The sequence below is a fragment of the Armigeres subalbatus genome, chromosome 3 (genome assembly GCF_024139115.2).
Source record: "Armigeres subalbatus isolate Guangzhou_Male chromosome 3, GZ_Asu_2, whole genome shotgun sequence".
Classification (NCBI taxonomy): domain Eukaryota; kingdom Metazoa; phylum Arthropoda; class Insecta; order Diptera; family Culicidae; genus Armigeres; species Armigeres subalbatus.
This window is the reverse complement of record NC_085141.1, coordinates 274,594,362-274,607,512: the sequence shown is the minus strand read 5'-3', so window position 1 is coordinate 274,607,512 and position 13,151 is coordinate 274,594,362. Positions and strand designations below refer to the sequence as shown.

Sequence of the window (13,151 nt, the reverse complement as noted above, 5' to 3'; positions counted from 1 at the left end):
CAACGTTCTGCCGGGTACCTTACGGACCGCTCGCACTGTGTCCTTCTCCTCCAGAATCTGTCGGCATTCTTCGTCGAACCAATCGTTCCGTCGACTTCGTCCCATGTACCCGACGTTGTTCTCGGCTGCGTCGTTAATGGCTACTTTGACTGTATCCAGTTTTCCGGGAGCGGTAATGGCCGCCAGCTTGTCTGCGGTTTAGTCTCTGATATGACGTTTCTGGAGGTCAACTGCACCCACAATTCGAGCATTTTGATCAATGTGGTATATAAGAAGGCTTGAATTCACTGAATCAGCACCTTCTTAAATGCCACATTGATCAGAATGCTCGGAGCGGTGGGTGTAGTTGACCTCCACAAACATCAAATCAGAGACTGACCCGCAGGCAAGCTGGCGGTCATTATCGCTCGCGGAAAACTGGATTCCAGCAGTCCTCAAGAGGTACCGAACATTGTTGATGACGGATAGTTTTGGGCGCAGTTTAACCATCACCAGATAGTGGTCAGAGTCGATGTTAGCGCCACGATATGCTCTGACGTCGATAATGCCGGAGAAGTGCCGTCCATAAATCAGAACGTGGTCGATTTGTGATGCAGTGGTGATCTCCAGGTGTACCAATACGGGAGGCTGTTTTGGAAGTAGGTGCTGCGAATAGCCATATTCTTGGAGGCGGCAAAATCAATTAGTCGTAGGCCGTCTTCGTTCGTCAGCCGGTGAGCGCTGAACATTCCAATAGTCGGTCCAAACTCCTCCTCTTGGCCAACCTGAGCGTTCAAATCTCCTATGATGATTTTGACGTCATGGCTGGGGCTGCTGTCGTACTCACGTTCCAGCTGCGCGTAGAATGCGTCCTTATCATCATCAGTGCTTCCGGAGTGTGGGCTATGATCGTTGATTATGCTGAAGTTGAAGAACCGGCCTTTGATCCTCAACCTGCACATTCTTTCATTGATCGGCCACCACCCGATCACGCGCCTTTGCATATTGCCTTTCTCCATAAAAAATTAAAAACTGTCCACAAAACAATCAATAAAGAGCAATAAAAAAATAAGAAAATTACCATAAAAAAATACAAGAAAGCAATATAGCTGTTGAAATTTTACATGAACTTTAAACGCTTTTAAAGAAGTGGTCAACTATGGAAAAAAAAAGCACAGTTTGATTGCTTTTTTATATTTCTTTATGGAAATTTTCTTATTTTTTTATTGCTCCTTATTGATCATTTTGTGGAAAATTTTTAATTTTTTATGGAAAAAATATATTTATTTTGTGGAAAATTTTGTTATTTTTTATTGCTAATATTGATTAATTTATGGAAATTTTGAATTTTTTTTCGTAAAACATTTTGATTTTTTTTATGGAAAATTCTTCTTTTATAATTGTAATTTTTGCTTTTAAAAGTGCTTATTTCAACCGTCTAAGGCGAATTAAGTACTCTCCATTTAATTCCACCAATCAATTTTAAATATCTTTGCAGATACGTATTTCGACCACAACTGTGTGGTCGTCTTCAGTGTCTCGTACTTGACTCGACTTGACAAACACTTGAAAGTACTTAATTCGTCTTAGACGGTTAAATACATTCCACTAAAAGAGCTAAATATATATATTTTTCTGAGTGCTTATTTATTTTTGCTTTGTGGAAAATTCTTAAATGTTTATGGAAATTTTGTTTTAGGGTAAATCACTACTTGGGCCTATGGACCCGGTTCCCGGCTTACTACACAGAAAACTAATGATTTATACTGTTTGGAAGCCGTAGGTTTATGATTGATAATTTTTAAAAAGTCTCCCATTTATTTTTCACAATATTCAATATCTTTCAATCACTTGTTTTACTCCTAATTGATCCAATTGTAGAAAATAAAAATGTAGATTTCAAAATCTCACTCTCCGATGCCACACCACTGAGCCGGAGTGATTCTTTCCACTTTTACAAAACGGTATCATCAAATAAACACCTACCTGAAAATCGTCCTAGTGCTCGTTACAATCATTGCTTCAAGCTTTTAATCACCACACCATAATGCTCCACACACGCACTTCAATCTAATCACTAGAACGTATCACTAGAACTTATTTAAACATAATTAGAATACATTTAAAAATGTATTCTCAAACCGAACAAAAAATCACCTCGGCCCAAAAACTTCTAGCTGCACCGTGCTGCCAAAAGGCCAGGAGAATGAAAATGATCCTTCATCGTTGATAGGAAAACTGTTTAATATGTTGACGCTATCATGTTATTTATAATTTTCTCGATTTCAAAAGGTGAAAAAATATTGTTTTTAAGTATTTGGAAAAAAATTGGATGAGTAAATATATCTTCTCAACCAAATAAAAATGATTATGAATGATACCATCTGGCATCTTGTTGTCGTGGAACGTGCATATTTTTGTTTACGTCGCATTTTCTACCGTCCCGAGAGAGAATGAGAGAGAAATGTTGAGAGATTGAGTGAAATTTTGCTTAGGCCGGGAACTGGGTTTTGTGATATGCCGAATGGAAATCGCTATGACTGAAATGAGTGCTGCACCTCGTTAATTTAAATCAAATAAAAGCTTTCTTGAACGATATTTAGCACGAATAGCTATTTTTTAAGCAGAAGTGAACCCCAATGCAGTATTATACAGCCCACAAAATTCAGGAAAAGTTGCTTCCTGTCATAAATATCAATTGAATAATGCAGTCGTACGCATGTTAGGCCGGGAATGGGGTAAGAAACCCTATTTGTGGAAATTTTATATTTATTTATTGCTCATACCCTGTTTTCTTTATTGGCAATTTCTTAATTGTTTATGGGAAATTTCTATTTTTTAGGGGGAGTTTTTATTTTAGTCTATGATTACCTCTAAAGGTTCGCACCATTGATCCCTTCCAACAAACCTCCTGCAGCGCTACGATGCCGAATCCACGGTCTTTGAGCACATCGGCGAGTATGCGTGTGCTCCCGCTGAAGTTGAGAAATTTGCAGTTCCACGAACCGAGTTTCCAATCGCTAGTCCCTTTTCGTCGCAGTGGTCTTCGCCGATCTTCGCCGATGCAACCATCGCGATGGTTCCGGTCCGTACTCTCTTGTTGATTGTTCGTTGCTTATGTTTTTTAAAGACTGGCTTGCAGGGCCTGACACCAAACCCCCTGAATTTCTGGAGGACCATTCCTGCTTATTCCCGGTGGACTATGGTGCACAGTTTCACTTAGAGTCCCTCGCTGGCACTCGGACGATGATCAGCCGCCCCTAACATGGAGAACAGACGCTGTTGTGAGCCGATCCTGACAAGGAGAACAGACGCTCAGTGAGATTTGCACCTCCGGAGAGGAGCAAACCCCTGTCAGCATACGACCATAGTTCCCACCGGGGTTGGTTACCCAATCTTCCCTAAGGTTGCTCGTATCCCGGCCAGCACCACGGGGAGGTAGGGATAGGAGTTGAATCACGAATTATTCCAGGTGAATAAAGGGCTGGATATTATTAAATTACGGTGGGCTTGGTATGTTGTTCGTATGCCGGAAAAGCGTCAAACGAAGATAATATTCAGTAGAAAACCCGGTCCGTAGACTTCGTCGAAGGCCGGTACACGATGGCTTTTTACAGTAGAAGAGTACCTGATGGCGCTAAAAGTTCAGAGCAACTGGAAGCGATTGGCCCAGGATTGAATCCAGTGGAGAAGGATACTCCATTCGGCGTAGGTTCAAGGAGGAGCTGTTGCCCATCAAGTATACACCATAGGTCTGAGCAGGGTTCTTTTATCAGGGTTCACTAATTTCGACAGTAGATGGGAGAGACTAGCGCGAGGGTCAACAATTCGTTTCCAGTGCAAAACATAAACAAACTTGGTGGCTATTCCATATAAAAATCTAAGATGGCTGAATCATGATATTGGCATACTGCAACACCTGTTTGTATTCATCTTGGGTCTGAGATTTTTTGTTTTTCAATTAAAAAATCAAGCTGATTGTAGTGATAGCCAAATAATACCAGTGGATACGATGAAAATTAGAAGACTATTTTTTTCGTAGCGTCATTTTTTCCGATTCCCAGTTTTTTCAAAGTTTTTAAAATAATTGATACCAATTGAATCCAAAATGTAATAGTGAAGTGATCGAAGTGAAAATTGTTCAATTTCATAGAATTCATCGTGCTTTGTGTTTAGAAAATTGTGATAATAAAATTATATGGCAGTCCGAAAGGAGAGAAAATAGAGAAGAATTGAATCCAGTAACGAATTTTGTGAGCAGTCGAATGGCGGCTGGATGGGAGCCGGATGGTGGCCTGTGAAAGGAAGGAGACGGCGAGGAGCGTAAAAGCTGCAACGGCAAAGCATGCAGGAATGGACTCTGACGTTCAGGTGCATTACAACGGACAAGAAGTGGCCAGTCGAGGTTCTATGGCGGCGTGTAGTGGATTCAGGGCTCAAGAATTCAATTTTTCAATTTTTGGACACTTCCTAATTTATGGGCAATCAAAATATTGACTGCTGAGAACCCACTGGAATTTCTGCTGAGCTGAACCAGTTTAACTTCAGCAGCCATGACATGGACAAATTGGTGAGAACGTTCCAATTCATCACTTTTCTTTCATTTATTGTTTTACCAATATACAAATGCATAGAATTTGCCACTAAATACGCAAAGGGCATCGTTTGCTTCTATTGCTGCGGATATTGTGGGAGTCCCAGGTATCCGGTTCAAGCTTTAGTTAGCTACGGTGGCTCTTCTCGACCTTCTACTCCCTGAGTAGTTAGTACGAATAAGGGCGTCCTTGTGATGTTTTGCTGTACCTGTTATGAATAACTAGTACATCCCATTCCCCACACTCCCTGAAGAAACATTTCTTGCTTCAGAAGGGAATCCTTTTTATGGTACTAGTATTCGTAACAAAAAGGGCACCATTACGGAGCATGAGATTTGATCAAATTATTCGTAGTACTACTTGACCAACACCCCCAGCTGGGTGAGGGATAGAGGATGACGCACACACACACACACACACAAAAAATCAAGCTGATTGTAGTAGGCCTGGTATTTTGGACAATTGAAACTGATAGATAAAAATTTTGTAACTATTTTCGAACGATGGAGGTCGTTTGCTCCAATACAGCTCTTCGTGATCTTAACATTTTTAATACGGCGTACTACCCTACAGATGTGATGTTATACTTCGAGCAACATCATATATTTGAAATCATATTCGTAAAATTTACCTGTATTTAAATAGTTTGCATTGGTATGATAAATAAACTTTTCTTCTACAGGATCTGATGATACTTTTAGACCAAAATCGCCCTTACGATATCCATGAATTCATAGCCAGTAATTTAAAACAAGTGGCGGATAAATATCGGAAGATCAACATCACAGTTGATTGTCCTCACAACTATGGTATTGATTTGAATAGACAATCAAACAATCAAATAACTACACTATTTTCTCGTCTTAGAAAAAGTTGCAATGGTATGCGCTAGAGTTCATGATGCTCCAATAATTTCAATGAAGAATCCTGTTTCGAAAAAACGTATCAGAAAACTACTCATACAATTGAAACGTTTCGGGTTGGACCGAGCCAATCTGATATTTATCGGTAACTTTACAATACTATAAAAATGAACAATAAATGAGGAAAATTAAATTTTAGGCGATCAAGTAAGCACACATGAACAACTTATAACGAATGAGTTTCACTTGAATAAAACAATTAACCTAATTGATTTGGTTCAGAACAACCAACTTCTAAACACTAAAACAATCCTACCAGCCGCTTGCGATATGAAAAGCATGATAAAACAGTTGATACAGCACCCTAGCCACCCACAGGTGAAATATATTGAAAGAATTTTGATTGTAGGAAGACCTGGATCAGGAAAACATCGTCAAGCACAGTTACTGGCTAATCGCCTCGACCTGATACTTGGTGCGGTAGTTTTCTAACTTCTTACTCTTAATATTATTAATTGAACTATTTTTGCAAAAAAAAAGTTTCAGCCAGTGAACTTATCAACACAGCGAGATGGGACAAAAATTTGTTCAAAAAAACGTTGGAAATTGGTCTGGAGGATAACGTCCATACATCGGAGCTCATGGCAACGATCGTCCAGAAACGTCTCCTGGAACCGGATTGTCTTCAGTTTGGCTGGGTACTGGTGGACTTTCCAAACACTGCTGAAGATGTTGGGAATTTAAACCACCTGTTGATACACCCGAAAAAGTATGAAGAAATGTTATGTTGGTTGGATTACTTATCTGAATTGGGTTTAAATTGTAGGGTTGTTCGTCTGCACACAAATGCAAGACTTTGCTGGAAAAGAAAAATCAACCACATTATGAAGCATTGTGCGCAAGCTGAAGATGATAAAATTCAACTGAAAAGATCCATATTGCAGGCAGAGGTTTGGGGTCACTTTATCAAACATGTTATAGATTAACCAATTTGGATATGTTTTAGTTTGATTTCTTCGATATCCATCAACCAGAGGTTGATGAGAAACTGATGCGACAAAATTGCATCATACTGGATATAAATGGCAATAACACCGTCGAAAGTGTGCATAGTGACATTTTGAAGAAACTGCTCAAAGCGTAAAAATTTATATGTTTCCTCAATCGCGAGTTAAATAAATAGGAAAATGTCACTTCTTCGCTCTTTTTACTTCTATTGCAACCCAAAATATATATATAAAGCTGCCTTCTCGCTTGCCGAACCAAGGTCACACACTATACCCATTACAAACTTAACAGTCATAATGCTCAACTTGGTGGCTCTAACGATTAACCCTCATCCTCATGGATTTTTCATAGTCCATTAGGATATTTTTGAAAGCCTATGGGACTGCATTTTGTGCGTCAAGTTCATAAGGGTAATCCCTCTACAATTGGCGCACTCAAGTCTATGCCCTTCTTGTGTATGGAGCATAGTAAGACTAACATTTCAAGCTTGTCCGGCAATCACGAGTAAATGTGCTGGTACAACAGATATACATAGGGTAACCGTACCCTTAGTGGAGGTAGCACCAATAGTGGAGGTAGTGGGGTTCAACCCTCTCAGGCCCATTTTTTTCTAAGCGGCAGTACCCAGTAAATTTGATATGTTCCATTTGTTTTCGTGATTAATAATAGAGAACTGACAAAACAAGTTGAACAATATTTTTTCGGATTGTACTAGATCATCCAAAATGTCCTTGAGTTCGGAAGTTGCAATCTTCAGTTACCATGCAAGCTTTTTTCGTTACTATAAGCTTGTATATGTATTTAACCATATCCATTACACTTCCTAAAGAGTTAGAGACATGGTCAGATAGTTTTGGGATATCCTGGGTCATCCAAACTGTCCTTTAGTTCAGGACTTGTGATCTGCAGCCACGAAGCAAGCTTTTTTCGGCACTAGAAGCATGTATATGTACACAACTATGTCCATAACATTCCAAAGACCAGGAGACATGGTAAGATGGTTTTAGGACATCCTGGGTTATCCAAACCATCCTTGAGTTCAGAATTTGCGATCAACAGCCACCACTCTAGCTTTTTTCGCCTCTCCAAGCTTAGATATGTATTCAACCATATCAAAAACATATTTATGAAGATCAGGAGACTTGATAAGAAGGTTTTGGGATATACTGAGTCATCGAAACGGACCTTGACTTCAGAACTTGTGATCTAGCCACTAGAAAGTTGGATATGTATTCAAGCATGTCCATGACATGTTCCAGAAGACCAGGAGACACGGTAAGTTGGTTTTGGGACTTTCTGGGTTATTCAAACCTTCCTTGAGTTCAGAAATTGGGATCTACAGCCACCATTCTAGCTTTTTTCATCGCTTTAGGCTTGGATTTGGATGTGTATTCAACCATATCCATAATACATTCCTAAAGATCAAGGGACATGTTTAGATGGTTTTGCGATACCATTGATCATCAAAACCATCTTTCCCTAGTAGCACACATGTTTCGAACAGGTTACTGCAACTGATATGTGTCCAGATTTAGTCACAATCAAGTTGCTGCAACCATTTTTGTCTGACTTGTGCTGCTCGGGTTGGGTTCAGAACTTGCGATCTACAGGCGCAGCAGTAGATTTTCCCGGTACCGGAGCATTTGAAAAATCTGCATGTGTGACTATAACGCTTTCACAGTGTAGTCAAATTTTCTTAAAGTAGCCATATGTATGTGATTATAGGGCACTGCACGGAAGAATCTCTTTCTCTTTCATTCTTTATAAATTTTGACATTTACTGGCCTTGTTGCTTTCAAATTTCTTTGCAGCGAGTAAAAGACAAAGCAGTCCGAGCAGTGCCCTATTAAAGTTGAATATATCAGCACCAACATTACAAAAAGGCGAAACTGCTTTTGTAAACAAGAGCTACTAACGTTGCTGGTGGGCTAATCAGACGTGATGAACCAGTTTGACCATATTTCGAGACATTGAGAGACAATAAACGTTACTTTGAAAGCTTAAGATCGTACATTTTGGAAGACAGGTTGAATGACCTAGAATATTCCAAAACTGTGTCTGTTAACCGATCAGGAAATCTTATACTCATGGTTGAATACATACAAAAATATATGTGAAGAAACCTACAGTATATCCATATAGTAAACAATCAGCCGATGTATACAAGGATAATAACTTCGAAGAGATGTAATGAAAATGGTTGGACAATTTTTTTCTTCTCTTCTTCATTGGCATTAAATCCCCCACTGCAACATTGCCACTTCGTAGCTTAGTGTTCATTAAGCACATCCACAGTTATGGAATGGTAGTCCGAAGCACCTTCTTTCCCCGCAAAAATATCCACAAGGCCACATGGAGATCACCTAACCAAGAAAAGGAAAACCAAATCGACCACGTTCTAATCGACGGTAAATTCTTCTCCGACATCACGAACGTCCGCACTTACCGCAGTGCGAATATTGAATCCGACCACTACCTCGTTGCAGTATGCCTGCGCTCAAAACTCTCGACGGTGTACAACACGCGTCGAAGTCGGACGCCGAGGCTTAATATTGGGCGGCTACAAGACGGTAGACTAGCCCAAGAATACGCGCAGCAGCTGGAAGTGGCACTCCCAACGGAAGAGCAGCTAGGCGCAGCATCTCTTGAAGATGGCTGGAGAGATATTCGATCCGCCATTGGTAGCACCGCAACCGGTGCACTTGGCACGGTGCCCCCGGATCAGAGAAACGACTGGTATGACAGCGAATGTGAGCAGTTAGTAGAAGAGAAGAATGCAGCATGGGCGAGATTGCTGCAACTCCGCACGAGGGTGAACGAGGCACGATATAAACAGGCGCGGAACAGACAAAACTCGATTTTGCGGGGGAAAAAGCGTCAGCAGGAAGATCGAGACCGTGAAGAGATGAAGCAACTGTACCGCGCTAATAACACACGAAAGTTCTATGAGAAGTTGAACCGTTCACGTAAGGGCCACGTGCCACAGCCTGATATGTGTAAGGACATAAACGGGAACCTTCTTACGAACGAGCGTGAGGTGATCCAAAGGTGGCGGCAGCACTATGAAGAGCACCTGAATGGCGATGTGGCAGACGAAGATGGCGGTATGGTGATGGACCTGGGGGAACGCGCGCAGGACATAATTCTACCGGCTCCGGATCTCCAGGAAATCCAGGAGGAGATTGGCCGGCTGAAGAACAACAAAGCCCCTGGGGTTGACCAACTACCAGGCGGTGGTGAGGCACTAGCTAGAGCGCTGCACTGGGTCATTACCAAGATTTGGGAGGAAGAAGGAGGAAGTTTTGCCGCAGGAGTGGATGGAAGGTGTCGTGTGTCCCATCTACAAAAAGGGCGATAAGCTGGATTGTAGCAACTACCGCGCAATCACACTGCTGAACGCCGCCTACAAGGTACTCTCCCAAATTTTATGCCGTCGACTAGCACCAATTGCAAGGGAGTTCGTGGGGCAGTACCAGGCGGGTTTTATGAGCGAACGCTCCACCACGGACCAGGTGTTCGCCATTCGCTAAGTACTGCAGAAGTGCCGCGAATACAACGTGCACACACATCATCTATTCATCGACTTCAAAGCCGCATATGATACAATCGATCAGGACCAGCTATGGCAGCTGATGCACGAACACGGATTTCCGGATAAACTGACACGGTTGATCAAAGCGACGATGGATCGGGTGAAGTGCGTAGTTCGAGTTTCAGGGGCATTCTCGAGTCCCTTCGAAACCCGCAGAGGGTTACGGCAAGGTGATGGTCTTTCGTGTCTGCTATTCAACATCGCTTTGGAAGGGGTAATACGAAGAGCAGGGATTGACACGAGTGGTACAATTTTCAATAAGTCCGTCCAGCTATTTGGCTTCGCAGACGACATAGATATTATGGCACGTAACTTTGAGAAGATGGAGGAAGCCTACATCAGACTGAAGAGGGAAGCCAAGCGAATCGGACTAGTCATCAACAAGTCGAAGACGAAGTACATGATAGGAAGAGGTTCAAGAGAAGATAATGTGAGCCACCCACCGCGAGTTGGCATCGGTGGTGACGAAATCGAGGTGGTAGAAGAATTTGTGTACTTGGGCTCACTGGTGACTGCCGAAAATGATACCAGCAGAGAAATTCGGAGACGTATAGTGGCTGGAAATCGTACATACTTTGGACTCCGCAAGACGCTCCGATCGAATAGAGTTCGCCGTCGTACCAAACTGACAATCTACAAAACGCTCATTAGACCGGTAGTCCTCTACGGACACGAGACCTGGACGATGCTCGTGGAGGACCAACGCGCACTCGGAGTTTTCGAAAGGAAAGTGCTGTGTACCATCTATGGTGGGGTGCAGATGGCGGACGGTACGTGGAGGAGGCGAATGAACCACGAATTGCATCAGCTGTTGGGAGAATCATCCATCGTTCACACCGCGAAAATCGGACGACTGCGGTGGGCCGGGCACGTAGCCAGAATGTCGGACAATAACCCGGTGAAAATGGTTCTCGACAACGATCCGACGGGTACAAGAAGGCGAGGTGCGCAGCGGGCAGGATGGATCGATCAGGTGGAAGATGACTTGCGGAACCTCCGTAGACTGCGTGGTTGGCGACGTGTAGCCATTGACCGAGCCGAATGAAGAAGACTCTTATATACCGCACAGGCCACTTCGGCCTTAGTCTGAATAAATAAATAAGTAATATCCACAGTTATTAGATGCAAGGTTTCTATGTCAAGTTACCTTTTTTGCATTCGTATATCATGAAGCTAACATGATGATACTTTTATGCCCAGGGAAATCGAGACAATTTCCAAACCAAAAAATGCCTGGACCGGCAAATTTTGCCTGGATCGCAGTTTTAAATTTCATGTCTCGAAATCAAGGATAGTTTGGAAGACTCATATATTCTCAAAATATCTTACGATATCCGTAGGCCTCCCAGAAGGTGTGATGGATATAATTGAATGCATATTGAAGCTTTGGGTACCGAAAAGAGCTTCTAAGCAGCTGTAGATCTTAAGTCACGAACTCAAGGACAGTTAGGACTGCCCAGAATATCTCAAAACTATTTTGTCATATCCATTGACCTCCCGGTAGTTGTAATGGATGTTATTGAACAGAAATTGAAGCTTTGAGTATCAAAAAGAGGTTCTAAGCAGCTGTAGATCTAAAGTTCCAAACCTCCCAGGAGGTGTAATGGATATAATCGAACGGATATTGAAGCTTTAAGAACCTCTAAGCAGATGTAGATCTCTAGTCCCGAACACAAGGACAGTTTGGATTGCCCAGAATATCTCAAAACTATCTCACCATATCTATTAACCTCCTGGGAGTAGTAATGAATATAATTGAAAGCATATTGAAGCTTTGAGTACTGAAAAACGAATTTCTTGCAGCTGTAGATTTCAAGTCCTGAACTCAAGGACATTTTGGATGGCCTTGAAATGTTTTATCGTACATCACAGTAACTCTATGGAAGTGATTTTTGAAAGAAGTCATAAGTGTGAAATGAGAAATGAGAAGTAATATGTGAGGTGTGAGATGTAAGAAATAAGAAGGGAGAAATGAGAAGGTAGAAATGAGAAATAAGATGTGAGAAGTAAGAAGCGAGATGTGAAAAGTAAGAAGTGGGAAGCGAGAAGTGAGAAGTGAGAAGCGGGAAATGAGAAGAAAGAGGCGAGAAGTTGATAGTGAGAAGTGAGAAATGAGATAAAGATGTGAGATATGAAAAGTGATAAATGAGAGCCGAGAAATGAGAAGCTTCTATACGAGAAGTGCGATGTAAAATGTGAAAAGCGAGAAGTGAAAAATGAGAGCCGAAAAGTGGGAAGTGAGATTGAGAAGTGAGAAATTCAATACGAGAAGTGAGAAAATAAATACGAAAAGTAAGTGAAGTGAAGATGTAAGATGTGAGAAGTGAGAAGTAAGTAGCAAGAAGTGAATGAAGAGAAGTGAGTTGTGAGAAGTGAGATGTGAGAAGTGAGGAGCGAGAAATGAAAAGCAGTAAGATGTGAGAGGTAAAGGCAAGAAGGGTGAAACTAGAAGTGAGAAGTAAGAAGCGAAAAGTGACTAGTGAGACCAGCGAGAGAGAGAGAGAGATAGAGAGAGAGAGAGAGAGAGAGAGAGAGAGAGAGAGAGAGAGAGAGAGAGAGAGAGAGAGAGAGAGAGAGAGAGAGAGAGAGAGAGAGAGAGAGAGAGAGAGAGAGAGAGAGAGAGAGAGAGAGAGAGAGAGAGAGGGAGAGAGAGAGAGAGAGAGAGAGAGGGGGAGAGAGAGAGAGAGAGAGAGAGAGAGAGAGAGAGAGAGAGAGAGAGAGAGAGAGAGAGAGAGAGAGAGAGAGAGAGAGAGAGAGAGAGAGAGAGAGAGAGAGAGAGAGAGAGAGAGAGAGAGAGAGAGAGAGAGAGAGAGAGAGAGAGAGAGAGAGAGAGAGAGAGAGAGAGAGAGAGAGAGAGAGAGAGAGAGAGAGAGAGAGAGAGAGAGAGAGAGAGAGAGAGAGAGAGAGAGAGAGAGAGAGAGAGACCTGCCACCTCCAAGAATATGACCATTCGCAGCACCTACTTCTTACACAGCCTTTCATTTTGGTACACCTGGAAATCCCCACTGCAGACAAAATCATAAATCGATCTTGATGTACGGCACTCCTCCGACTGCGCCCAAAACTATCGTCGTCAACAATGTTCGTTACCGAAGGCCGCATCGGTACGACCTA

General features: G+C 42.1%; 1 protein-coding gene across 1 annotated transcript; it reads left to right on the top strand.

The window, feature by feature from the left end:
* The first annotated feature begins 5,031 nt into the window (after window positions 1-5,031).
* On the top strand, window positions 5,032-6,618 carry LOC134219870 (uncharacterized). Its single transcript, XM_062698757.1, has 7 exons — window positions 5,032-5,194; window positions 5,257-5,383; window positions 5,442-5,582; window positions 5,637-5,912; window positions 5,978-6,206; window positions 6,264-6,387; window positions 6,444-6,618. The coding sequence occupies exons 1-7, from the start codon at window positions 5,078-5,080 to the stop codon at window positions 6,579-6,581; spliced, it is 1,152 nt and encodes a 383-aa protein (XP_062554741.1). The 5' UTR covers window positions 5,032-5,077; the 3' UTR covers window positions 6,582-6,618.
* Window positions 6,619-13,151: the final 6,533 nt, after the last annotated feature.

Coding starts and splice junctions, on each gene's coding strand:
- LOC134219870 (XM_062698757.1), top strand. CDS start 5,078: ATGGAGGTCGTTTGCTCCAATACAGCTCTTCGTGATCTTAACATTTTT. Junction 5,195..5,256: donor ATATATTTGAAATCATATTC/GTAAAATTTACC, acceptor TTTCTTCTACAG/GATCTGATGATACTTTTAGA. Junction 5,384..5,441: donor TGATTGTCCTCACAACTATG/GTATTGATTTGA, acceptor TTCTCGTCTTAG/AAAAAGTTGCAATGGTATGC.